Source organism: Camelina sativa, chromosome 20, assembly GCF_030686135.1.
Source record: "Camelina sativa cultivar CO46 ecotype springtype chromosome 20, ASM3068613v1".
Classification (NCBI taxonomy): domain Eukaryota; kingdom Viridiplantae; phylum Streptophyta; class Magnoliopsida; order Brassicales; family Brassicaceae; genus Camelina; species Camelina sativa.
In genome coordinates this window covers 24,867-52,404 of record NC_141899.1, presented here as the reverse complement: position 1 = coordinate 52,404, position 27,538 = coordinate 24,867, and the positions used below count along the sequence as shown (strand labels likewise).

The window sequence follows — 27,538 nt, the reverse complement described above, 5'->3', positions numbered from 1 at the left end:
AAGCAGTCTGTCGCTCCCTTAATTAAAAGTCAACCTTTTGGGATTGGATCCACAATACAACAACAACAATTCGTCCTACTTGGAAAAATAAAAACAAGTCTCAACCGTTGATTATTCACACAGACGATTCTCATCATCATCAGCTCTCTCTCGTCTCCGCAGCAGCTCGCCGGATCTCCGTTGTCTTCTTCCTCTGGGCCTCCGCTTACCTGAACCCCCCCCCCCCCCCCTTTTTTGTTGTTTCGTTTTCGTCCCTAGTCAAAGCGATCGCCTACTATTCTTCCCCTCTTATCCAATTTAATCTTTAGGGTTTCCTCGTACACGATGATATGTATTATTAGCTAAATACAATTTGATTTCCTCTCCTCCTCCTCCTCCTCCTCCTCCGTTGCAGGTAGCTTCATTCCTCCTATCTTTTAATTTTTATAATAATTTTCCTCTAGACTCGTCGTCGTTGCTTTATCTATATGTAAACGCGTTTTCTCACGATTTCTACCACTGTTTGTTTAATCACCTTGGATCGATCGATCGATCGATCGATTTCTTTCTTTTAGGGTTTTCTTTTCCGGCCTTGATGGAAACGCCCGGCTCCAATCATGACTCCTTCAGGGGGGGTTCTTCTCCCCGTAGAAACTCCTCCATCCTCTCTGCTTCTAACATCATCCAGGCCCCCATCTCAACCTTGTTAGAGTATTCGGGTCTCTTTCGAACAACAAGGCCAAGTCCTCCTCCTAGTCATGAGGCTGAAACGCTGCTTCCTGATGATTCTGCAGCTGCAGGTATCTCCTCTGGGGAGGTTGCCATTAGGATCATTGGCAACGCCGAGCACGATGCTGCTGCTCAAACTGATAACAACAATGCTCCTAGGGATTCCGCTGAAGCTTTGGGTTCTGCTGCTTCTCAGGTTGATCCCTTGGCTGCTCCTCCTCCTGAAGGTGGTGGTGCCTCTCAGCCTCCTCCTCCACCCGATTCTGTCCCTGGAGACGCCGCAACCCGGGATTCTCCTTACCAAAGATATGATATTCAGCAGGCTGCTCGCTGGATTGAGCAAATTCTTCCCTTTTCTTTGCTTCTGTTGGTTGTTTTTATCCGCCAGCATTTGCAGGGTATATTCATAATCCTATCCTATCCCTTTGTGTCTCTTTTTCTCATCATCATCGCCACTCTCACTCACTGTTTTCCTCTGCTATCTCTCTCTCTCTCTCAGGCTTCTTTGTTGCTATTTGGATTGCTGCTGTCATGTTCAAGTCTAATGATATTCTCAAGAAGCAAACTGCGTTGAAGGTTTGAGTTTTTGCATTTTACTTTATATTCCTTTTCCAATTCCAAATTTCATACTAGTATTGCTTAGTCTAAGCCTCACTCAAGCACGTCTCCTCTTATATATTTATTTATTAATTAATTACAGGGTGAAAGGCATATTTCGGCATTAATTGGAATCTCTGTAGCGTTTTCGGCCCATGTTGTTGGTGTTTATTGGTGGTTTCGCAAGGATGACCTCTTGTATCCCTTAATCATGCTGCCTCCTAAATCCATACCACCTTTCTGGCATGCCATTTTTATCATTGTGGTTAATGGTCTGTTCCTTTCTCTGCTTTCTTGTTTCCCTTTCCTTAATGAGTCTCGTTTACACTTCTCTTATTCATGCATGCATTATTCCCTATATGATTCATCCTGTTGGATCATTTAGTGACTTTTTCTTGTGCCTATATTCCTCAGATACACTTGTCCGGCAAGCCTCAATGATTTTCAAGTGTTTTCTCTTGATGTACTACAAGAACAGTAGGGGTCGAAATTATCGTAAACAGGTGATGTAGGGAAAAAGATATATATATATATATATTCTCTCCTTTACCTATATATACAGTTTAACCTAGCCTGCCTCGCTATGCGTCTGTGACATACCTTTGGCAAGCGATACATAATTTGGTTATTCATTTTCTATGCAGGGCCAATTGCTAACTTTGGTTGAATATTTGATGCTTCTGTATCGCTCTTTACTGCCTACCCCTGTATGGTACCGTTTCTTCTTGAACAAGGATTATGGAAGCCTCTTCTCCTCTCTTATGACGGGATTGTACCTTACTTTCAAGCTCACTTCAGTAGTTGAGAAGGTTGGTTTCTTTTTCTAAAAGAATTTTCTTTTTATTTGTGGAAGCTGAGAGGGGAAATTGGGAATGAAATTCAGGTTCAATCCTTCTTTACGGCATTGAAGGCTTTGTCTCGTAAAGAGGTGCACTACGGATCGTATGCAACAACAGAGCAGGTACAAATTAATTCTTGCAGATTCAAATCGAGCTTATGCCTCTTAAGGGTTTAAACCCACATGAAGTGTCTTTCTAATGTGTGCAGGTAAATGCGGCAGGCGACCTGTGTGCCATCTGCCAGGAAAAGATGCACACCCCAATTCTTCTTCGTTGCAAACACATGTTTTGCGAAGATTGCGTTTCAGAGTGGTGAGGTGTTTTTGCATATAGTAATTGTCTTTTGTGTATGAATCTGGATGTTGAACGAATGTGATTATGACTGGGCAGGTTTGAGAGAGAGAGGACGTGTCCTCTGTGCAGGGCCTTGGTCAAACCAGCAGATCTAAAATCATTCGGTGATGGATCCACCAGCCTCTTCTTCCAGATTTTCTGATTAGAACACACACACGAGGAGTCCAAAGTAAAAAAAAATACCATCAAGACTCACTTGCTCACTCGATAGTTTTCTTAGAGAGTATTTCTATACAATGCCATTCAAGCTGTGAACGAAAGACACCACTGATGATGCCTTGGAAGATGTTCATACAATGTCATTTGTTAATATGAATGAAATCACCTTTTATATTACGTAGCAAAAAATAGTCTGTGAATGCACAAGCACGACAGAAACAAATAAATAATAATTTCAATATCAATGAATTTAAGAAGCTGAAACCACACTTGGACACATACTGCTTTCTTCAGCGACTACGATGATCTCTTTAATCATCTCTCGACTCGGAGACTGTGTGCCCTCATCCGCAGGTGAAGAAGTCATCGAGGTTGATACAAAAGGGTAAACAGATGTCACCTCTTCACTGCCCTCGTCTATGTACACAACGTCCTGCATCGTGAGCTGGTGGTATTCTACTATCTCCCTCAAGAACCGGTTCTCCCTTGCATAAATCGAGTTTTCATGAGCCAACCGTGCTTTCTCTGCCAGGAGGCTCTCCAGCTGGAGCCGAATCTGATACATCCACAACAGAGTAGTTAGTTAGATGGAAATGCAACACAGAAATGTTTTTGGACATGAGGGAGGTCAGGTCACACTAATTGTTTTACCAAATCTTCATCTGCAGGGTTGTTTCCTTTCTCACGGTGATTCTCCCTCAGGTGTTTGTTCTCTTCTTCAAGCTGAGCGCAACGCTCTTTCGCAAATGCAAGATCTGCTTTCATAGTTTTCAGCTCACGGAGGAGGAGTTTTGCTTTAGCAGCGGTGGCCATCGCCACCTGCAGCTCAGACAAAGAAACTATCTAAGGAACAGAGAGCTATTACAAAAAACTAGTCAAAAGAGTAGAGCTTACTTACATCGCGAGATGCCTTGAGTTGAGTTTCATGCTCCATATGATTTAACTGCATTGGCTGCTGCTCTGGAGACTTTTTCCATGAGGAACTTACTCCGTAAGATTGATTCTGAATCTCATCTTCACCAACAGTTCCTCTTCGTCTGGTTTGAAGTTTTCGAGTTTCCTGGATGATATCAGCTGTTTTGTTCTCAACGAGTGTTCGGCCTTCCTAGAGATATCAAGGAACAAGAGATCTAAATAATTAAAAGCAGTATCATCAACCTAAGAAGAATGAAACACCGGGAATGATGACAGAGAGATGAAGAAAAACCTCAAAGGCTTTCTCAAAAGTGTCACCGATCTGATTAAGAGAAGATGTGAGCTTATCCAGCCCTCTCCGAAGCTTGGGATTATCCATTTTCTTGAAACCTTCATCTGATAGGTATGAAAACCGCCGGGACTAGAGAAACAAAAAGACCAAAAGAGTCCATGATGACCAGAGAGAGGATGGATCATGAATCATGAATGTAGTTGAAATCAGCAAAGACAAAAACAAAAACCTGAGAAGTTGTTGAGGTCGTAGTATCACTAGATTTATCATCTTCAATCACAGATTTTGCTTTGTGGGCTATGACTCCCCACAAGCTCTTTGGCTCGGTCGCGTATGCCGTAAAGTTCTGCAGTATACATCCGCAGAAAACATATACATGATAGGATCAATGAGAGAAGAAAGATCATCATGATCATCCGCAGATTATATAATTAATAATCACAACTCCTAATGCTAATGCTAATGCAACGTTGGTTGAAAGCTATATATATATATATATATATAAGCATTGGGACAGCCAACTTAACGAACAAGATTCGATCTGGAGCTGAATCTGATCTGATCAGAACGGAGTCAAAAGTCGTCAAAGGTTAGTCACTATGGATTGGATATCCTAAGATTGCGGATCGTGTAACCGCGCGCAGAAACGTAAAAGCAATCAGTTGAGGGTCAAAAAAAAAAAGGAGAAACCTTAGATCTGGGTTGGTCAAAAGCAGGGGACTCACGCGTTGTGAAGGATCGAGCTGGCGGTGATCTCTCTTTGATGCTCTCCGGTGGAAGCTGATCCTCCTTGAAAGTGGCAAAATTGCCGATCCCCTGCCTTCTCCTGTACGCCATATGTTGTTAGGTTCCCTTGTTTTTTCTTTTTTCGGTTAGTTCTCAAACAAAGTTAAATTACCACCGGCTTATTAGAAAGAGGAGCTAGAGACGTTTTGATATTAGTATAATCGGAAAAAAAGTGCAAGGACAAAATTGATGGATGCGGACCCACGAGGCTCGAAAGAAAGAAAGCCAGTGATAATCCCTTTTATTTAGTCTCTTTGTTAATAATGTCCCTTGGACAACTCAGACAGGATTTGTGAGTTTTAAATCTGACACAGCTTTAATAATTTCCATGGAGAACATCTCATCTTCATTCCCAATCTACACCATCCGTATTCCCCATCTCAAAACTTGTCCACTCCAGTAGCACTCATCCGTATTCAATTTGGTACCCATCCGTATTCTATATATTTTTGTTTTGCCTTTCCTTTAGAGAGTAAAAAATCATACAATATGAGTTGCCGACGCCCACAACACATATTTCTACCACTTGAGGAATCTCTGCTTAATCATTTCTTTACTAGTACGTACGTTGACTATTATAATAATATCAATATTACACATCCACCTAATTAATTAAGTTATGGATTTACTGGAACCCTCTAACCTAGGCAGTTCACCTCTGTTCTGTCTGAATATGATGGCCATCCTGTCCATGCTTCTTCCTCTTTAATGAGATGTTGTATGGTTTTTTTACTTGTACGATTTTGGTTGGAACACTAGAAAGACAAATATGTTCTCCTTCCTCTTTCATCAGTTTCTGCTTTTGGCAATATCACAGAATCTAGCACAATTTCAAGACCCTCTCCATGACTCGGAGACTTTAGAGGGAGGGAGTGAGTCGTCGTCTATTAGATAAGCGTAAAAAAAGAAAAACAAAAGGAGAGATATATATATATGTGAATGTCCTGCGAAATTTACAACACCCGGCACCCCCATCCGTCCGTCCGTCGTCGTCGTTGACGGTTGACCCCTTTTCCGCCATAAAATCCGTTTCTGCCATTTTTTTTGGGTTGCATCGAAACCATCCTTGTTTGCTTGGGAGAGATGAAGACTTCCTCCTCCTAGGTGTTTTTGAAGATCCTGGCGTCTTTCTCTCCTAGGTAATATTATCTCTCTTTTAAATTCTTTTTGAAATTCGAGAGAGAGAGAGAGCAATTGGAGATAGCGCGGATGTATCCGCTCATTCATATGATATGGTGTGATCTCACCCTGCTTGCTTGGTCATGATTTTATATATCTCCCACTTTTCAGACCTCAAAGTTACCACCTTTGGATCTGATGGAATCACAATCTCAGAGATCTTCTGATGACATGGATAGGGATAGCAATTCAATCCCATCTTCGGCGTGTAATCTATGCGGAAGAGTTGTTCAATCTGCCTCCGATGATCTTGAAATCTTTAGCTTATGTGTAGATTGTAAGTTTTTGTTGCTTGAAGATTTCGGCACCCCTGCCCCGGAGGCAGACTCCTAGTAGTAGTAGTAGAAGAAGAAGGAGGAGGGTGATGATGAGAAGGACAAGTAGAACTAGGCACGACAGCTCTGAGTCTGTCGGTGATCTTTCCACCCAACAACAATTCACACACTTGATAAGCATCGCAAGACAAAGCCTTTCAACTGTTCATGCTAGTGATGACCAGCGAACTAGCTCCCATACCACTCCTACCGGTTCGACTAGATGGCCACTTTTCTCAGAATCTGAAAGTGAAGATTTTGGCAACTTTGGCGAAACCGATTCAAACGCTAGTTTTAGCCTCTACAGATTTTCCCATGGTGGTGATAATAATGATGCCATTTCTTTTAGTGCTTACGGTGGTGGGGAGTCTGATGATGCTTCCACGGACAGGCATCCGGAAATCTTTGTTCCACCAGACGACAGGAGCGATATTGACTTTGACACTGATATAGACCCGATGCATGCTGGTCTTAACCAGTGGAACTCTGACGAAGACGACAGGGAATGGGACCAAGGAGCGGGTCCATCTCGAACACGGTACCGAAATTATTTGGCAAGTCCAAGTGAGAGCTACAGCTCCATGACTCGGTTTGATTCACCTGAGTTGGAGAGAGGGTTTCGTCAAAGAATTCTAGAGAGGAGGCAGGCGCTATCTCGCAACATCTTCACTGGTTTGGAGGATATGGAGTTCTCCCCTTATGCTGCAAATGTTGATGATTATCTTGATGAGAGGGGCTTTGAGGAACTGCTTGAGCAACTTGCCGACGCTGACAATTCCAGAAGAGGTGCACCACCTGCATCGGTGACTTGCGTCAGGAATCTTCCAAAGGTTGTCATTGCAGAGGAGCATGTAAACAAGGGACTAGTCTGTGCTATCTGCAAAGAGCTTTTCACCCTCGGCAATGAAACCACGCAGCTTCCGTGTCTACATCTATACCATGCTCATTGTATCGTACCTTGGTTGAATGCCCGTAACTCTTGTCCGCTCTGCCGTTACGAGCTCCCAACAGATGATAAAGATTACGAGGAGGGAAGGCAGAATGTACTGGATGTGAGCGAGGATAGCTCCTCCTCCTCTGATGCTGGCACAGACGCGGGAGAAGAGGAATATGTTGAGAGCGAGCCTGGTGTGAGCAGAGTTAGCAGAGGAAGATGGCTGTTTCTGGCTGCTGCGCCAGTGGTGGGTCTGGTGGGCGTTGTGTTGGCAATGTGGCTAAGCAACCCACAGAGGAGGGATATAGCAGTCTCTCATAGCCAAAGGGGGAACAGAACCAGAAGATGGCTGCCGTTTTTCTGACTGATACCCAGTTCCCTTGTAAGTTGTAACTCTAGAATCTCTCCGACCCTAAAAGATACTTGAGTTTTTTTATCTGCTGTTTATTGACTTGTATTGTTTCCACATGTTAGTTTAATTGAAGTTTAACCAAAGTTGTGCTGTGTGTCGTGTGTTTCAAAAAAATATTATTTGATATATCCAGAGAAAAAAAAGGTAGTCCCATCAGGCATCAGTTGATAGAAGTTACATTTACACAGGAATTAAATAAAATAACTTTGATGCTGACAAAAAGAAAAGGAAAAAAAAAACTTTGGATTTGTTCAGGCACATATGAGACGCCCCTGGACTTGTATAGTAGCCAGATCAATGTGTCAATAAGAAAGAATTCAGAAGAGTATGTTGATGTACAGTACCATCCATCCAGCCATTGAGAAGATGGCGAAAATGTGAACCCAGAAAAGCACAGCAGCTGACTCCCTTCCACAGCCTCTAAGGTTCGCAACAGCTCCTGAAAGCACTGATGTAGGCATTGTGTGTTGAAGGAGTAGCACAAATCGGAACATCTTGTCCTCAGCAGGAAGGAATCCAAGTTTGTCTGCTAGTGTCACTATTCCTAGTCCTACTGGTGGCACCAACACCAACCGTCCAAATATAATAGCCGCTGTAGTCTTGAAACCAAGTTTTGAACTCCCTGGTCCTAAAATTTAGTCAAGGAATCAATAAGTTCCATATGATGGATGGATGGGGCTAAAAACATAAACAGTATGAAAAGAGAGCAACCACACAACCCTACCGTTAATGAGATTTCCTCCCAGTGCCAGTAAGATACACGGTATCATGGCGTCCCTGATAGCCAAAGGTTTTTTACAGTTAGTAACTCATTATATCCCAGCTGCTTGCCAGAAGACAAAAAAAAAAAAGAGGGTGCTGCTTACCCAAGAATCATGCAGCTGTCTGTGAAGAAGAAAAGAGGTGCACCATTTGTGAATATCAACTTCTTCGTGAAAGGTATTGCACCAAGTATCATGGCAAGGATCTGAAGGTAACACAAACACGTCTACTTTAAGTAACATGGTAAAGGCAACTGCAAGGTCTCTTGTGAGTCTTGAATCTCTTGATCACCGGATAATACAGGAGAACTGAAAGGCGAGATACTTACCGAAGCAACTATTGCAGGCTGGACAATTTGCTTCAGTTTCAACTTCTCATAGAGGAAAACAAAGATCTGTGTAATCTACATCACGGAGCAAAATATTAGAACAAAAAAAAAAGAAATCATAAGGACCGACTTTATATCAGGTCCTGAATCATTGAATTAAAATCTATAACTGCATTTCCACCTTGCTTTTCGTTGAATCCCCTCTTCCTCTAGGTTCGGTGCTCTGTACAGGCAGGAGAACTTGAGCAGGCGAAATGTCCTTGGGGGAATTTTGAATAAGCAAGGGGACTTGCTCTGGAGCAGCATCTACTGGAAGGTGTTTCAAAGGAAGATTATCTTCTTCAGCATCAAACCCTTCTGGAGGAGGAGCAAACATCTGGTACACATATGTGTAGAGAATGATGGCACCAACCTAACATACAAGTTATACGTCACGGTTATTCAAAGTTTCTCAGAGAGAATCATCATGGAAACTAGCAGGAGGGAACCGAAACAATATTTAAATCCATGGACACTGATGACACACAGTAGACTGGAACTAAGGATCCTAAACAAAATAGTTACAATGTCTCATACATATCAAGCTCCTCTTCATCAAAACAGAAAAAAGGCAGAAAGCCAAGAAAGTGTGTCACTGTAAAGGGCGAGACAGCAAAGACGAAAGAGAAAAAGGGTACCCATTGACCAAAGGATATATAAGCAGTGCCATCAATGCTACATTTTTCGGAGTCACCGAAAGGGTTGGAGGTATCCCTACATAGAGCCGCTAGTAAAACAAGAGGCACATTGCCAATGTTACCTGAGAAACAAACAAAAAAAAAAAAAAAAAAAAAAGGCACAAAAAGTGAGACTAGTGTCAGTCAGAGCAGACAAGAGAGTCTTAGGAAAAAGGGTCTAACCAACTCCAATTTGTATGATAGTGAATTTGAAGTAAGGGTAAGGTGGACGAATGATGGTAGCAACAATGAAACCGATGATCGAGCCTGAGATGGTGCCAAGAACGACGTTGACAGGAATGAACCACCTGGTATAGAAGATGCGTTATTGAAGAGCTATTATGGTGTATAGATAGAAGACAAGGGAGTAAGATGGAAACAAACCACTGAAGCATTTTGTGGAGAGTGACGGCTTGTCCGAGCTGGGAGAAGATCAAGCAGGGAAGCAAAAGCGAGAAGACTAACTGTATGACACACACAGTTTCAAAGTTTGCTTCTTTTTTTTTTTTGTTTTTAACAAGTTCAAAGATGCAGGGGTTGTATTGTGACTATAGGGAAAAAAAAAGAGAGAGAGAGAGAGAGAGAAGAGAGAATTACCCCGTTCAAGAGTTTGCGGCCAGAGGGAGGCAAGATGTTAACGTACTTGGAGGCCATTAGAAGACCCAAGAAGCACATGGTAAAAACCTTGGCAATTGGCATCACCGCGATTTTGATTGTACCCAGCACTGATTCACCGGCTGCAGCCGGAATCTCCATGGAATCGGCCAAGGCGGCAAGGATCCGGGCTATCATTCTGACAGTTCCTAATGCCAAAAGGCAGCAATTTTGAGGGGTTGGACTTGGGTTTGGAATCCGGACGAGAGGGGAAGAATAAAACAGAGGATTCAGGAAGTTATAGAGAGAGAGAGAGAGAGTCTCTCTGATGATTCATTTGAGGAATAAAATATTAACAAACACTTCGCGATCTCTCGATCTCTCTCTCGTGATTGCCACGTACACTTCTTTCTCTTTACCTTCCTTCTTACTCCTTTCCTTTTCTAAGCCCAAAAAAAGCCCGTTTCAACTCTTTTTTACTAATAAGTTACAAACACCACAAATGTAACTGAGTATTAACTAAGGTAAAGCCAAAATAATAATTCATAGCTTAGATGATAAAATATTGGGTTTGTATTTTCCTTGATCATTTACAATGATATAATATATTTTAAAATAAATCAGTTATCAACAAAATTGATCAGCATAAATAGGGGAGAATATATCAGATCACACATCTTCGTTAAGGTCAAATATTTTTAAAATGGCATTAAAAGCAAAAAAAAAAAAAAAAAAAAAAAAAAAAGATAGATATTTAAATGGGCTCATATAGTGGCTTGGCCCAACACCGATATATTCTCAATCCAACATGATTCTTTAGAAAGGGTTATTATTTATCAAGTTTGTAGAGGAGAGTGAGAGGAGGCAATATTACAGTAAGCGATGGCTGCCTTGAGTGATTCTTCCGTTAATGTTTCCTCGTTTGTATTAGTGCTGCCTTCACAGTAGTATCGTACGGGTCTCTTGTTTCGTCTTCTGTGTATAACTTGAAGGACCCACTTCTCTCCCACGTTCACTTTCTCTCTTATCACTCCCACTATACTCAAACACCCCAGTTTCATCATCATTAACCTCGTCACGCTGCTGTATGCAGAGAAGCAGCTAGAGGACGATGAGAAGATTGTTGTCTTCTGCATTTCGTTATCGGGAGATGGAGAAGAAGCGATGCTCAATCCTGTGGCTGCTTTGTTGATTTGCATTTCGATGAAAGACTCACCATCGTCGCTGTTGTCCAGCACTTCGTTCATCCATCCCACCTCATTCTCCATCCTATTATTTACGTTACCGGCTCACTTCCCAAAACTCCCTCTACTACTAGTTATAGATATAATATAAGATTTGATCTCTTGCTCCTAATTTCCATCATTGATGTTTTTAGCAAGTATATAATTAATCATATACGTAGATTCAAATTTATACAGCTAGCTAGCAGCTCACAACTCCCATACATGTATTCAGGGAGCATATATGTGCATGTGAATACATCTCTATACGCAAATAATGCAATTATATATGAGAAGAAGACATGATTAATCAAAGAAAATGAAATATATTATTACAATTGTCAGTCCAAATCAAAGCTCTCGATATATGGGATCGGTGGATTAGTGGTATAATAAAATTGGTGTCTTTTTAATACTAATATACTAGAAACTAATTGCCCCTGAAGATAATATCACAATTAATATTGACCCCAGCAATCATTGATCGCCTAGCTCTTGAGGATTCACATGCTCTTTAGTATACATCACAGGTCACATGCATATTATTTCTTTCTTATATTGCAAAGTACGTATGATGTTCTTTCTCATTTTGGGTGAAGCCAAAATTTTAAAGATAATGAACTAATGGAACAAGACTTGAAATGTATCTGGTTTTTTTTGTATACGTATTTTGGTTCTTGCTGTGAAATATTATTGGAGCACGGTTTAAGCTATTATTTCAAGGATAAATATAAAGAAAAAATAAAGACTCTTGGTAATGTTTACAATGTTACTTAACATAAAAATACCTTAATCCAAATAAATAAAATAATTGTTACATTGCCAAGAGAAGAAAGGGTCATGAATTTGTTACACATTGGCTTAGAGTTAGAGAAATCTATACTAGTATTTTTGCAGCAGTTTTTGCTCAAAAATCTGTTTCGGAAAGTTTTTGCATTTAATGCCATTGAATACTTCATATCCAAACAAGTTTATTTAATTTTCTCTACTATCCTTATAACCAAACAGAATTGAAATATTTTAAATACTCATATATATAATATTCTATAATTAATATAGATCTTTAGAATATTTATTTCATATTAAAATTTATTCTCTTATCATCTTTTTTTGATTTTAAAATTTAAATGTAGTGAATAATCATATAATACATAAAGTTAATAAAAATGTATATTTTTCATGCATATATTGTGATTTGAATTTTTTAAAACAAATATACATTACTCATGAGTGTGTGTTCAACATACATATATAGTAAATTTACGTATATAGTAAATTATAGAATTTTAAGAAATTATAATTTATAACTAATATATCTAAACTTGATAAAAAGCTTAAAATTATGAATGTTTAAACATACTAATATTTTAACATAACACAAACGAGTTATATTACATGACGGGTTATATGATATTACATGATTGAATTGATAATAGTAAAAAATAAAATATTATTAAAATGATATTTCAATACGGGTTAAATCCTTATTTTACTATTTTAACAACACCATATAATATGCCGAGTCAAACAGATTTAATTAAAATTATATTAAACAAAAATTATTGTGCGGTATATTATAGAGCATAATCGAGTCATAATCTAAAATTGTTGTGCGGTATACCGCGAGTCATAATCTAAAACTAACAAAAGACTACATTAGCAAAATTAGTATTAAAATAATATTTTAATAAAAAAAATAGAAAAAACTTGTCCGGTGGTGTACCACGGGTTATAATCTAGTAAGTTTGTATAACTGTATAAGTTAAAAATATATTTGAGATGAGCTAAAAAGTGTTTTGGTCCACTGTTCTTTCTCCGAAGAAATCTGGCATATCATTATGTTTCGTCTTGGTCAGTCCCCTTGCGTTTTCGCAAATTGGTCAAGGCTAATGAGAAATTCGAAAAGAACAAAAACTTAGAGGGGTTGTAGTTCAATTAAAATGGGAAGTAATCCCCGATACCCTTCTCCATTTTTTCCACAAGTCTCTCTGTTGATTCCTTCCTACATATATCCCAAGAGTTGCACATTTTTTGTTTGTCACTTATTCCGCTTTTTAATCTGGTCATGCTCGTCTAGTCTTTAACCAAGTCACCATGGCTTTACTTCAGAAACCACAGCTCCGCTATCTTGGTCTAGAAGGATGATGATTGCTCTTGGAGCTGCGAAAGGTCTTGCTTTCCTCCACAATGCTGAAAGACCGGTTATTTATAGGGATTTCAAGACTTCCAATATACTGCTTGACTCGGTAACTAGTCTTTCATTTGCTGCAAAGGTTCCTCCAAGATGTTGGGAATATCTTACCAAAACTAATATATCCTTGCTTGGTTTGAGCCTGCAGGACTATCATGGAAATACCACCAGAGAGTTAATATAAATTCACATTTTATCCCCCAAAAAAAAAGAGTTTGGTCGTATAAGTTTGAGGTTGAGCACCTAACACAGATCTTTTGGTTACTCTTTCTTGTCTTTTTTTTTTAGTGTTCTCTCTCTCTTTATTCTCCACCCACCGTGCTCATGATTACGACTTACGAGTCCCACATGATGGTATTTATTCTTCAAGCAACGTTCCATATGGATTATTTAGATTACAACTCAATATATGACCCGTCTTTCAGGCATGCGTGGCTCAAGACCCATTCCCCTTAATCTACAACCACAAATGTGACACTGTCGATAATCGATGGCCGGATAACTTTGTCGATTGGACTGGATTTTCTTCGTCCGGCCATATATTATATTAGGAATCCCTACTATTAATCATTGCCTGAAATTATGACCATTTACAATACAATGCCATTGCAATTATGACCATTTTAATATTTTTCGTGCAGGATAAAATTGTCATTAAACCCTTACTGAAAAAGGATAAACACGCGGGTCATTTAACCCGGTAATTTGACCCGTTTCATGTTATAATCTCAGCCATTCATTCTCTAAGTTTTTTAAAATCCTGACCGTATATTTTGAGATCCTTTTAATCTCTTACAAAAAAACAAAACCCTTACTCGATTCTTCTTTTTCTCTCGCCTCTCTCTCTCTCTTTTTAGCAAAAGCATAGAGGAAGAGGTTCTGGATTGCTGCAGTACATAGAGATATGTCTCTTTCGACAATATGTAAGATCAGTTTTTTGTATTCTAATTGCTTCTTTTTCTTTCGTTCACTAATAGATATGTAAGATATGTTTTGCCAGATCTGTTTGTATTATGGATGAGTAATTCTGATTGAATTTTTGGTTTGGATTTTGTCAATGTTTGCAGATGAAACTTGATTATATTTTGCTTTATTCCGTAGTATTGTTCTTCTTTTGCTATATATATATATAAAGAGAGAGAAGTAGCGCTCATTGCTCTCGATCTGTTTTTTTTGTTTTTAAAGGTTGGATCGGAGATGTCCGGGAGGAGAAGCATACACTGGCGACTTCAATCATCATTATAAACGCCTTGAAGAACGTAAAATTTCAAGGGCCTAAGTTTATGAGTCAAGGTTTGAAGACTCAGAAGACGTGGTTCAGAGAACACTGATGATGAACCACCGAAATGTATGTATTTCGTTTCTCTCAATGTTCCCTTTCTCTTTTTAGGATCTGTAAAAAGTTTAAAGATGGAATGAATGACACAAATCTCTTTGTAATTAGACTGTTAATTGCATAGTACAGTCTTGGAGCTGTTGAACTTCGACATTGTTGCTTCTTCTTTGCAATTAGGAATATAAATTTGGGGTTTTTGAGTTCTGATTTGTAGGGATGAGTTTCAGTCTCTGCTGGTATTCTCCATGTTTTTCCAAGTCTTTTTGATTGTCTATGGAGAATGGCAAGATGCTCTCATGGAGGTTCGGTACATTGATGTTGATTACATTGTTTTTTTTTAATGCTGCTTTGTTGATGGCATCTGGTGAATCTCCTTACAAGAGAGCCACATACCGATATTCGCCTTTGCTAAACAATGTCTAACTCCTAATTCTTTCTTTCATTGGTCACTTGGAAAGTTTCTCTTCTCAGCTTCTGATTTGTTTGATGATTTGTTCTTTGGTCATTCTGAATTTTATTTTCATGTTTCATATTTGTGGGTAGGATATCCTTACTATTTTGAAAGAACGTAAGGTGCCTGAGAAGATATGTACATACATTATTCTGTAATGGTTTGGCTTTTCAATCCGTTTACATTCACTATTAGAACCAGTAGGGAACTGTTAACCCATGGTTTGTGCCATAGTATTATGGATCATCATCTCTCTTATGCAAGGTAGACACTTACTTTGAGTGTTCAAAGTTTCGAATACATGTTAATAGAGTTGATGTTTTGGTTCGCTTATGTAATTTGTGTCTTGCGTAGGTTGCTCCGTACCAAAAAAAAAGATGAGTCGCTTTCTAAAGATCCTGCTTGCAAGATTCTGCGTCGGGAGCTTACTAAAATTGTTGTGGATGGTGTTGTGTCTAAGCTTTGACATAACCAGTCCTTTTTTTTCTTTCCCTGTGTTTGGTCTGATCAGCTTCTTCCTCATATGTCTTTTCAGATGAGTTTCTTTTGCTTAAGCATTTTTCTCCAGGTTCTGGCCTCTTCTTCAGCACCAGCAATGTGTTTCCGAAGGTCAATAACATATGACACAGAGAAAGATGAGAAAGAAGTGTTCTTCACTATTACCTCATGTACTCGGTCTGCTTTTGTTGCTTTGCGTCTTCCCGGCTCCATTTTCAGTCACAGGTTAGTGTTTCAATTTGCAACACACATTAACAGTTTAACACTAATATCTACATAAAAACATACAACATATTTTTATCAAACAGTTCCGAGGAGCTTTCCAATCTGTTTGAAGAGAAAGAGCCAAGCTTGGAGTTGGAGGAAGTGAAGCAAGCTTTTGATGTCATTGATGAAAACAGAGATTGGTTTATCGATCCAATAGATTTTCAAAGAGTTTTGACTGCTGTTATTCAATTATGTATTTGATTAATACAATCCTCTCTTATTTTGTTGGAATGGATTTTAAGATATTTTTTCCGTCTAAAGCATGAGTTAAACAAATACCAGCTTTTTATCTCTAACTTTGATGAACTTCATTGAAAAAATTATAAGCAAATAAATTTTCTAAAATTACAGACTTTTTTAATATACAAGCAGTCATAATAATTCATTATATTAATTTTAATAGTAGGGATATGTTTGGAGAACATATATCATTTGGATTTTATTTTAGATAACTTTATTTATTAACAAAATATTCAAAAAAACATTAAATAATATCATTTGGATTTTATTTTAGACTCAGAAGATAACTGAAATTGAATCAAAAGATGGAATGAAAATCTTTAGTCATAAGATTAATTTTATATATAAATATACTCTTATTATCATCAGAAATATATTACTATTTATGCACATAATTTCATATCAGAACATGTAAATTAAATTATGATTAAAATTCCAATCTATTAATGATATTAAGATGAAAAATAATGGATGTGAGACAGAAATGGATAATTTGTATAATAAAAAACAGTGTACTTAGAGAAATACTTAGGTTCACCCCTAGGGGTGAACCTCTCCATTCACCCCTCTTCTTTCAGCCAATCAGAATCTTCCATCTAATATTTTATTTAAAAAATAAATCAAAAATAAATTAAAAAGCAAACCAAATTAAAGAAACAAATTCTGTATACTTTTAATTAAGGAAAGTTAAATATTGGCTTGGTTTAGATTTTTAAAATTAGAATAAAATTATATGTCGGTTTGGGTTTACAAATGAAGTGGTTAGGGTTTAGATTTTACAATTATAGCGAAACTATATGTCGGTTTGGGTTTACAAATGAGGTGGTTAAGGTTTAGATTTTACAATTAGAACAAAATTATATGTCATTTTGGGCTTACAAATGAGATGGTTAGGGTTTAGATTTTACAAGTGGAACGAAATTATATGTCGGTTTGGGTTCACAAACGAGATGGTTAGAGTTTAAATTTTACAAGTAGAACAAAATTATATGTCGGTTTGGGTTAACAAATTAGATGGTTAGGGTTTAGATTTTACAAGTAGAACGAAGTTATATATTGGTTTGGATTCACAAATGAGATGGTTAGGGTTTAGATTTTATATATGTCGGTTTGGGTTTATTAAAGAGCGGTTTAAATTTTAAATTTTATAATAGTTTATACAGATTTTATTTCCTTATTTTATAAGGGGGTGAATGGAGCCCAAGTATTATTCGTGTACTTACATCTTATACAATTTTAACCAAAATTGAATCAAAAGTTGGATTAGAAAATATGCTATTAATATCATGGAAACTGGAAAGTACATTAATGATTATGCAAGTATTAATTGATACAATTATTTCTCATTTAACGTGATTTATTATGCTTAAATGTATGAATTACATTTTTGCCATATATTAAATATTTTTGTAACTAAAACAAAACGAAAATTATGGAAATGTAATTAAGTAGAGATACATGGTCAATAATTTTCACAATTTAAAATAAAATTCTTCTAAAACATATTTGAAAACAAAAATTTCAGCCCAAACGGAATTGTAACTATATATATATTAAACACTCATATGGAGAATACATGTATTTTGCCTAATTTTTTTAGTCAAAATTTATTAATAAATTATTATATGAGTAATTATTTAAAAAGAAATGGTTATGGGACATAAAATTTCTAACAGGATGGATAGGATGGGACGGAAAGCGATGCGACAGGATGAGATTTAACACCACATAACAAAATTACTTTAACATTTTTAACAAACACGGTTTGTGCTTGATTATTATGGATGGATTGCAAAAAATGTATATTTTCCAGCTGATGAAGATGATGATCATATTTATTTTCTGTACGGGTTGGAGAATTCTACATATACACCAAAATATTAACAAAACACCTTAAAAGAATGGCAACCTAATTTTTGTGAAAAATATTAATATTAGATAATTAAAGTTTTACAACCTAAAAATGTTAATTATTTGACTAAATATATGTTTTATCAGTGTTTTCAAGTAATTTAATTTACTAATTAAGTACATATACTGAAATAGTATAAGTAAACTGAAATGGGTAATACGAATAATGAAAAAAAATATTTTGATCAATATTTTTAGAAAAAGAGAGACATAAATTTTAGATAAAAGTACAAATCAGAAAATATAGATAAATAAATTCAATTGTCAAATTTTCACTAATTTAGGTAAGGATTGACTATGTGACAGGTAATTCACCACTTTGGAATGGGCACTTTGAAAATTTTGCTAATTTTGAAAACAATTATCTTTTTGAAAAATTATAAATTTGGATAATTTCAACTAACTAAATAAAAAAATATTCAATGGAGAACTCTGCTATCCCAGTTTCTTACCCAAACTGTTTAGTAAAATTGTCTACCGAGTAGTTATTTAAAGGAGAAAGAACATCAGACAAAAAATTCTGATGGATACGGGACAAGACGAGACTGGATGAGACGAGACGATATGAAACAGATGAGACGGAACGAGAGAGATGGGTTGGAACATGAGGGGACAGGACATGATAGGATGTATTTTACTAGGTTTTTTTTTTTTAATTTACATAAAAAATAACGTTTATAAAAATATTTTGTCCCGTGCTGTAGCACGGGTTTTTCTTTTATTGTATTGGAATCTTAATTTTGATGTTACTTCCCGTAATTCTACAGCTAATTTAGTTCTAATCAAAAATTTTTCAGAATTATAATTTGTTTTTGGATAATTTTACTACCTAACTAAAAATTAAATATACAATAGAGAATTCGAGTATCATGTCTAAATTTCTTACCGAATACATACTAATAAACATTGCTTAATGAGTATTTATTGAAAGAGAACGATCATATAGGACAAAAAAGTTATGATGGATAAAGAGAGAAAGATAAGACGGGACAGGATGGGACGGGATGGGATGGAACGAGACGGGAAATGTTTCCTATTACAAAGTAGATATGTTTGGATTTATATGAACAATAATTCAAACTAAAACCAAATTGAAATCCAAAATTTATATTTATTATCAATATTTTACAAATAGTTTTATATATTTAAAATAATAAGATTCTAACTCATTTTTTCAAATTTAAAATTTATATGAGAAAATTTAATACTAACTTAATTTATATGAAAGATTTAAGTAAAAAAAAAACACGACATCATGTTATTAATGTTTGTCAAAAATTTGAAAGAAGAAAAAAACAAAACCATAAAAAAATATGAGAATAAGGTGGCTGGATGGCTTCAATTGTAGAGACTTTCATAAGGTGGCTTCAATTTTTTTTTAATGCTGCTTTGTTGATGGCATCTGGTGAATCTCCTTACAAGAGAGCCACATACCGATATTCGCCTTTGCTAAACAATGTCTAACTCCTAATTCTTTCTTTCATTGGTCACTTGGAAAGTTTCTCTTCTCAGCTTCTGATTTGTTTGATGATTTGTTCTTTGGTCATTCTGAATTTTATTTTCATGTTTCATATTTGTGGGTAGGATATCCTTACTATTTTGAAAGAACGTAAGGTGCCTGAGAAGATATGTACATACATTATTCTGTAATGGTTTGGCTTTTCAATCCGTTTACATTCACTATTAGAACCAGTAGGGAACTGTTAACCCATGGTTTGTGCCATAGTATTATGGATCATCATCTCTCTTATGCAAGGTAGACACTTACTTTGAGTGTTCAAAGTTTCGAATACATGTTAATAGAGTTGATGTTTTGGTTCGCTTATGTAATTTGTGTCTTGCGTAGGTTGCTCCGTACCAAAAAAAAAGATGAGTCGCTTTCTAAAGATCCTGCTTGCAAGATTCTGCGTCGGGAGCTTACTAAAATTGTTGTGGATGGTGTTGTGTCTAAGCTTTGACATAACCAGTCCTTTTTTTTCTTTCCCTGTGTTTGGTCTGATCAGCTTCTTCCTCATATGTCTTTTCAGATGAGTTTCTTTTGCTTAAGCATTTTTCTCCAGGTTCTGGCCTCTTCTTCAGCACCAGCAATGTGTTTCCGAAGGTCAATAACATATGACACAGAGAAAGATGAGAAAGAAGTGTTCTTCACTATTACCTCATGTACTCGGTCTGCTTTTGTTGCTTTGCGTCTTCCCGGCTCCATTTTCAGTCACAGGTTAGTGTTTCAATTTGCAACACACATTAACAGTTTAACACTAATATCTACATAAAAACATACAACATATTTTTATCAAACAGTTCCGAGGAGCTTTCCAATCTGTTTGAAGAGAAAGAGCCAAGCTTGGAGTTGGAGGAAGTGAAGCAAGCTTTTGATGTCATTGATGAAAACAGAGATTGGTTTATCGATCCAATAGATTTTCAAAGAGTTTTGACTGCTGTTATTCAATTATGTATTTGATTAATACAATCCTCTCTTATTTTGTTGGAATGGATTTTAAGATATTTTTTCCGTCTAAAGCATGAGTTAAACAAATACCAGCTTTTTATCTCTAACTTTGATGAACTTCATTGAAAAAATTATAAGCAAATAAATTTTCTAAAATTACAGACTTTTTTAATATACAAGCAGTCATAATAATTCATTATATTAATTTTAATAGTAGGGATATGTTTGGAGAACATATATCATTTGGATTTTATTTTAGATAACTTTATTTATTAACAAAATATTCAAAAAAACATTAAATAATATCATTTGGATTTTATTTTAGACTCAGAAGATAACTGAAATTGAATCAAAAGATGGAATGAAAATCTTTAGTCATAAGATTAATTTTATATATAAATATACTCTTAATATCATCAGAAATATATTACTATTTATGCACATAATTTCATATCAGAACATGTAAATTAAATTATGATTAAAATTCCAATCTATTAATGATATTAAGATGAAAAATAATGGATGTGAGACAGAAATGGATAATTTGTATAATAAAAAACAGTGTACTTAGAGAAATACTTAGGTTCACCCCTAGGGGGTGAACCTCTCCATTCACCCCTCTTCTTTCAGCCAATCAGAATCTTCCATCTAATATTTTATTTAAAAAATAAATCAAAAATAAATTAAAAAGCAAACCAAATTAAAGAAACAAATTCTGTATACTTTTAATTAAGGAAAGTTAAATATTGGCTTGGTTTAGATTTTTAAAATTAGAATAAAATTATATGTCGGTTTGGGTTTACAAATGAAGTGGTTAGGGTTTAGATTTTACAATTATAGCGAAACTATATGTCGGTTTGGGTTTACAAATGAGGTGGTTAAGGTTTAGATTTTACAATTAGAACAAAATTATATGTCATTTTGGGCTTACAAATGAGATGGTTAGGGTTTAGATTTTACAAGTGGAACGAAATTATATGTCGGTTTGGGTTCACAAACGAGATGGTTAGAGTTTAAATTTTACAAGTAGAACAAAATTATATGTCGGTTTGGGTTAACAAATTAGATGGTTAGGGTTTAGATTTTACAAGTAGAACGAAGTTATATATTGGTTTGGGTTCACAAATGAGATGGTTAGGGTTTAGATTTTATATATGTCGGTTTGGGTTTATTAAAGAGCGGTTTAAATTTTAAATTTTATAATAGTTTATACAGATTTTATTTCCTTATTTTATAAGGGGGTGAATGGAGCCCAAGTATTATTCGTGTACTTACATCTTATACAATTTTAACCAAAATTGAATCAAAAGTTGGATTAGAAAATATGCTATTAATATCATGGAAACTGGAAAGTACATTAATGATTATGCAAGTATTAATTGATACAATTATTTCTCATTTAACGTGATTTATTATGCTTAAATGTATGAATTACATTTTTGCCATATATTAAATATTTTTGTAACTAAAACAAAACGAAAATTATGGAAATGTAATTAAGTAGAGATACATGGTCAATAATTTTCACAATTTAAAATAAAATTCTTCTAAAACATATTTGAAAACAAAAATTTCAGCCCAAACGGAATTGTAACTATATATATATTAAACACTCATATGGAGAATACATGTATTTTGCCTAATTTTTTTAGTCAAAATTTATTAATAAATTATTATATGAGTAATTATTTAAAAAGAAATGGTTATGGGACATAAAATTTCTAACAGGATGGATAGGATGGGACGGAAAGCGATGCGACAGGATGAGATTTAACACCACATAACAAAATTACTTTAACATTTTTAACAAACACGGTTTGTGCTTGATTATTATGGATGGATTGCAAAAAATGTATATTTTCCAGCTGATGAAGATGATGATCATATTTATTTTCTGTACGGGTTGGAGAATTCTACATATACACCAAAATATTAACAAAACACCTTAAAAGAATGGCAACCTAATTTTTGTGAAAAATATTAATATTAGATAATTAAAGTTTTACAACCTAAAAATGTTAATTATTTGACTAAATATATGTTTTATCAGTGTTTTCAAGTAATTTAATTTACTAATTAAGTACATATACTGAAATAGTATAAGTAAACTGAAATGGGTAATACGAATAATGAAAAAAAATATTTTGATCAATATTTTTAGAAAAAGAGAGACATAAATTTTAGATAAAAGTACAAATCAGAAAATATAGATAAATAAATTCAATTGTCAAATTTTCACTAATTTAGGTAAGGATTGACTATGTGACAGGTAATTCACCACTTTGGAATGGGCACTTTGAAAATTTTGCTAATTTTGAAAACAATTATCTTTTTGAAAAATTATAAATTTGGATAATTTCAACTAACTAAATAAAAAAATATTCAATGGAGAACTCTGCTATCCCAGTTTCTTACCCAAACTGTTTAGTAAAATTGTCTACCGAGTAGTTATTTAAAGGAGAAAGAACATCAGACAAAAAATTCTGATGGATACGGGACAAGACGAGACTGGATGAGACGAGACGATATGAAACAGATGAGACGGAACGAGAGAGATGGGTTGGAACATGAGGGGACAGGACATGATAGGATGTATTTTACTAGGTTTTTTTTTTTTAATTTACATAAAAAATAACGTTTATAAAAATATTTTGTCCCGTGCTGTAGCACGGGTTTTTCTTTTATTGTATTGGAATCTTAATTTTGATGTTACTTCCCGTAATTCTACAGCTAATTTAGTTCTAATCAAAAATTTTTCAGAATTATAATTTGTTTTTGGATAATTTTACTACCTAACTAAAAATTAAATATACAATAGAGAATTCGAGTATCATGTCTAAATTTCTTACCGAATACATACTAATAAACATTGCTTAATGAGTATTTATTGAAAGAGAACGATCATATAGGACAAAAAAGTTATGATGGATAAAGAGAGAAAGATAAGACGGGACAGGATGGGACGGGATGGGATGGAACGAGACGGGAAATGTTTCCTATTACAAAGTAGATATGTTTGGATTTATATGAACAATAATTCAAACTAAAACCAAATTGAAATCCAAAATTTATATTTATTATCAATATTTTACAAATAGTTTTATATATTTAAAATAATAAGATTCTAACTCATTTTTTCAAATTTAAAATTTATATGAGAAAATTTAATACTAACTTAATTTATATGAAAGATTTAAGTAAAAAAAAAACACGACATCATGTTATTAATGTTTGTCAAAAATTTGAAAGAAGAAAAAAACAAAACCATAAAAAAATATGAGAATAAGGTGGCTGGATGGCTTCAATTGTAGAGACTTTCATAAGGTGGCTTCAATTTTTTTTTAATGCTGCTTTGTTGATGGCATCTGGTGAATCTCCTTACAAGAGAGCCACATACCGATATTCGCCTTTGCTAAACAATGTCTAACTCCTAATTCTTTCTTTCATTGGTCACTTGGAAAGTTTCTCTTCTCAGCTTCTGATTTGTTTGATGATTTGTTCTTTGGTCATTCTGAATTTTATTTTCATGTTTCATATTTGTGGGTAGGATATCCTTACTATTTTGAAAGAACGTAAGGTGCCTGAGAAGATATGTACATACATTATTCTGTAATGGTTTGGCTTTTCAATCCGTTTACATTCACTATTAGAACCAGTAGGGAACTGTTAACCCATGGTTTGTGCCATAGTATTATGGATCATCATCTCTCTTATGCAAGGTAGACACTTACTTTGAGTGTTCAAAGTTTCGAATACATGTTAATAGAGTTGATGTTTTGGTTCGCTTATGTAATTTGTGTCTTGCGTAGGTTGCTCCGTACCAAAAAAAAAGATGAGTCGCTTTCTAAAGATCCTGCTTGCAAGATTCTGCGTCGGGAGCTTACTAAAATTGTTGTGGATGGTGTTGTGTCTAAGCTTTGACATAACCAGTCCTTTTTTTTCTTTCCCTGTGTTTGGTCTGATCAGCTTCTTCCTCATATGTCTTTTCAGATGAGTTTCTTTTGCTTAAGCATTTTTCTCCAGGTTCTGGCCTCTTCTTCAGCACCAGCAATGTGTTTCCGAAGGTCAATAACATATGACACAGAGAAAGATGAGAAAGAAGTGTTCTTCACTATTACCTCATGTACTCGGTCTGCTTTTGTTGCTTTGCGTCTTCCCGGCTCCATTTTCAGTCACAGGTTAGTGTTTCAATTTGCAACACACATTAACAGTTTAACACTAATATCTACATAAAAACATACAACATATTTTTATCAAACAGTTCCGAGGAGCTTTCCAATCTGTTTGAAGAGAAAGAGCCAAGCTTGGAGTTGGAGGAAGTGAAGCAAGCTTTTGATGTCATTGATGAAAACAGAGATTGGTTTATCGATCCAATAGATTTTCAAAGAGTTTTGACTGCTGTTATTCAATTATGTATTTGATTAATACAATCCTCTCTTATTTTGTTGGAATGGATTTTAAGATATTTTTTCCGTCTAAAGCATGAGTTAAACAAATACCAGCTTTTTATCTCTAACTTTGATGAACTTCATTGAAAAAATTATAAGCAAATAAATTTTCTAAAATTACAGACTTTTTTAATATACAAGCAGTCATAATAATTCATTATATTAATTTTAATAGTAGGGATATGTTTGGAGAACATATATCATTTGGATTTTATTTTAGATAACTTTATTTATTAACAAAATATTCAAAAAAACATTAAATAATATCATTTGGATTTTATTTTAGACTCAGAAGATAACTGAAATTGAATCAAAAGATGGAATGAAAATCTTTAGTCATAAGATTAATTTTATATATAAATATACTCTTAATATCATCAGAAATATATTACTATTTATGCACATAATTTCATATCAGAACATGTAAATTAAATTATGATTAAAATTCCAATCTATTAATGATATTAAGATGAAAAATAATGGATGTGAGACAGAAATGGATAATTTGTATAATAAAAAACAGTGTACTTAGAGAAATACTTAGGTTCACCCCTAGGGGGTGAACCTCTCCATTCACCCCTCTTCTTTCAGCCAATCAGAATCTTCCATCTAATATTTTATTTAAAAAATAAATCAAAAATAAATTAAAAAGCAAACCAAATTAAAGAAACAAATTCTGTATACTTTTAATTAAGGAAAGTTAAATATTGGCTTGGTTTAGATTTTTAAAATTAGAATAAAATTATATGTCGGTTTGGGTTTACAAATGAAGTGGTTAGGGTTTAGATTTTACAATTATAGCGAAACTATATGTCGGTTTGGGTTTACAAATGAGGTGGTTAAGGTTTAGATTTTACAATTAGAACAAAATTATATGTCATTTTGGGCTTACAAATGAGATGGTTAGGGTTTAGATTTTACAAGTGGAACGAAATTATATGTCGGTTTGGGTTCACAAACGAGATGGTTAGAGTTTAAATTTTACAAGTAGAACAAAATTATATGTCGGTTTGGGTTAACAAATTAGATGGTTAGGGTTTAGATTTTACAAGTAGAACGAAGTTATATATTGGTTTGGGTTCACAAATGAGATGGTTAGGGTTTAGATTTTATATATGTCGGTTTGGGTTTATTAAAGAGCGGTTTAAATTTTAAATTTTATAATAGTTTATACAGATTTTATTTCCTTATTTTATAAGGGGGTGAATGGAGCCCAAGTATTATTCGTGTACTTACATCTTATACAATTTTAACCAAAATTGAATCAAAAGTTGGATTAGAAAATATGCTATTAATATCATGGAAACTGGAAAGTACATTAATGATTATGCAAGTATTAATTGATACAATTATTTCTCATTTAACGTGATTTATTATGCTTAAATGTATGAATTACATTTTTGCCATATATTAAATATTTTTGTAACTAAAACAAAACGAAAATTATGGAAATGTAATTAAGTAGAGATACATGGTCAATAATTTTCACAATTTAAAATAAAATTCTTCTAAAACATATTTGAAAACAAAAATTTCAGCCCAAACGGAATTGTAACTATATATATATTAAACACTCATATGGAGAATACATGTATTTTGCCTAATTTTTTTAGTCAAAATTTATTAATAAATTATTATATGAGTAATTATTTAAAAAGAAATGGTTATGGGACATAAAATTTCTAACAGGATGGATAGGATGGGACGGAAAGCGATGCGACAGGATGAGATTTAACACCACATAACAAAATTACTTTAACATTTTTAACAAACACGGTTTGTGCTTGATTATTATGGATGGATTGCAAAAAATGTATATTTTCCAGCTGATGAAGATGATGATCATATTTATTTTCTGTACGGGTTGGAGAATTCTACATATACACCAAAATATTAACAAAACACCTTAAAAGAATGGCAACCTAATTTTTGTGAAAAATATTAATATTAGATAATTAAAGTTTTACAACCTAAAAATGTTAATTATTTGACTAAATATATGTTTTATCAGTGTTTTCAAGTAATTTAATTTACTAATTAAGTACATATACTGAAATAGTATAAGTAAACTGAAATGGGTAATACGAATAATGAAAAAAAATATTTTGATCAATATTTTTAGAAAAAGAGAGACATAAATTTTAGATAAAAGTACAAATCAGAAAATATAGATAAATAAATTCAATTGTCAAATTTTCACTAATTTAGGTAAGGATTGACTATGTGACAGGTAATTCACCACTTTGGAATGGGCACTTTGAAAATTTTGCTAATTTTGAAAACAATTATCTTTTTGAAAAATTATAAATTTGGATAATTTCAACTAACTAAATAAAAAAATATTCAATGGAGAACTCTGCTATCCCAGTTTCTTACCCAAACTGTTTAGTAAAATTGTCTACCGAGTAGTTATTTAAAGGAGAAAGAACATCAGACAAAAAATTCTGATGGATACGGGACAAGACGAGACTGGATGAGACGAGACGATATGAAACAGATGAGACGGAACGAGAGAGATGGGTTGGAACATGAGGGGACAGGACATGATAGGATGTATTTTACTAGGTTTTTTTTTTTTAATTTACATAAAAAATAACGTTTATAAAAATATTTTGTCCCGTGCTGTAGCACGGGTTTT

At 34.6% G+C, this 27,538-nt stretch overlaps 5 protein-coding genes and 3 long non-coding RNA genes across 11 annotated transcripts; 5 read left to right on the top strand and 3 right to left on the bottom strand.

The window, feature by feature from the left end:
* The first annotated feature begins 28 nt into the window (after positions 1-28).
* On the top strand, positions 29-3,139 carry LOC104768259 (uncharacterized). Its single transcript, XM_010492183.3, has 9 exons — positions 29-394; positions 555-1,106; positions 1,208-1,284; positions 1,409-1,577; positions 1,720-1,808; positions 1,950-2,114; positions 2,189-2,266; positions 2,353-2,456; positions 2,535-3,139. The coding sequence occupies exons 2-9, from the start codon at positions 575-577 to the stop codon at positions 2,638-2,640; spliced, it is 1,320 nt and encodes a 439-aa protein (XP_010490485.1). The 5' UTR covers positions 29-394; positions 555-574; the 3' UTR covers positions 2,641-3,139.
* Positions 2,801-5,134, bottom strand: LOC104768260 (uncharacterized). Of its 3 annotated transcripts, none has more exons than XM_019242119.2 (6): positions 4,590-5,134; positions 4,094-4,210; positions 3,865-3,993; positions 3,556-3,762; positions 3,309-3,476; positions 2,801-3,213 (listed from the first exon to the last, which is right to left on the bottom strand). In XM_019242119.2, the coding sequence occupies exons 3-6, from the start codon at positions 3,949-3,951 to the stop codon at positions 2,908-2,910; spliced, it is 768 nt and encodes a 255-aa protein (XP_019097664.1). In that variant the 5' UTR covers positions 3,952-3,993; positions 4,094-4,210; positions 4,590-5,134; the 3' UTR covers positions 2,801-2,907. The 3 variants fall into 3 exon arrangements, with proteins under 3 accessions (XP_019097664.1, XP_010490487.1, XP_019097665.1); XM_010492185.3 differs by having other exon boundaries at positions 4,555-4,995; XM_019242120.2 differs by having other exon boundaries at positions 4,094-4,477; positions 4,590-4,920.
* A 514-nt stretch (positions 5,135-5,648) lies between these two features.
* LOC104768257 (uncharacterized) lies at positions 5,649-7,572 on the top strand. Its single transcript, XM_010492181.3, is given in 3 exon segments — positions 5,649-5,789; positions 5,941-6,152; positions 6,154-7,572. Coding segments are annotated over 2 exon segments (1,473 nt in total). The 5' UTR covers positions 5,649-5,789; positions 5,941-5,967; the 3' UTR covers positions 7,442-7,572.
* Positions 7,573-7,590: 18 nt separating this feature from the next.
* LOC104773846 (protein PIN-LIKES 6) lies at positions 7,591-10,306 on the bottom strand. Its single transcript, XM_087505855.1, has 9 exons — positions 9,893-10,306; positions 9,680-9,759; positions 9,479-9,603; positions 9,257-9,378; positions 8,761-8,991; positions 8,580-8,654; positions 8,356-8,456; positions 8,214-8,266; positions 7,591-8,117 (listed from the first exon to the last, which is right to left on the bottom strand). Exons 1-9 carry the CDS (start codon positions 10,085-10,087, stop codon positions 7,807-7,809), a joined length of 1,293 nt encoding a protein of 430 aa, XP_087361981.1. The 5' UTR covers positions 10,088-10,306; the 3' UTR covers positions 7,591-7,806.
* A 265-nt stretch (positions 10,307-10,571) lies between these two features.
* On the bottom strand, positions 10,572-11,231 carry LOC104768254 (uncharacterized). The gene has a single exon (XM_010492179.2). It carries the CDS (start codon positions 11,155-11,157, stop codon positions 10,726-10,728), a length of 432 nt encoding a protein of 143 aa, XP_010490481.1. The 5' UTR covers positions 11,158-11,231; the 3' UTR covers positions 10,572-10,725.
* Positions 11,232-14,057: 2,826 nt separating this feature from the next.
* Positions 14,058-16,131, top strand: LOC104768253 (uncharacterized). Of its 2 annotated transcripts, XR_764224.3 has the most exons (5): positions 14,070-14,226; positions 14,489-14,651; positions 15,183-15,354; positions 15,445-15,813; positions 15,897-16,131. It is a non-coding gene; the product is annotated as an uncharacterized LOC104768253 (long non-coding RNA). The 2 variants fall into 2 exon arrangements; XR_015593557.1 differs by lacking the exon at positions 15,183-15,354 and having other exon boundaries at positions 14,058-14,226.
* Positions 16,132-19,227: 3,096 nt separating this feature from the next.
* LOC147918354 (uncharacterized) lies at positions 19,228-20,539 on the top strand. Its single transcript, XR_015592475.1, has 3 exons — positions 19,228-19,762; positions 19,853-20,221; positions 20,305-20,539. It is a non-coding gene; the product is annotated as an uncharacterized LOC147918354 (long non-coding RNA).
* A 3,097-nt stretch (positions 20,540-23,636) lies between these two features.
* LOC147918353 (uncharacterized) lies at positions 23,637-24,948 on the top strand. Its single transcript, XR_015592476.1, has 3 exons — positions 23,637-24,171; positions 24,262-24,630; positions 24,714-24,948. It is a non-coding gene; the product is annotated as an uncharacterized LOC147918353 (long non-coding RNA).
* Positions 24,949-27,538: the final 2,590 nt, after the last annotated feature.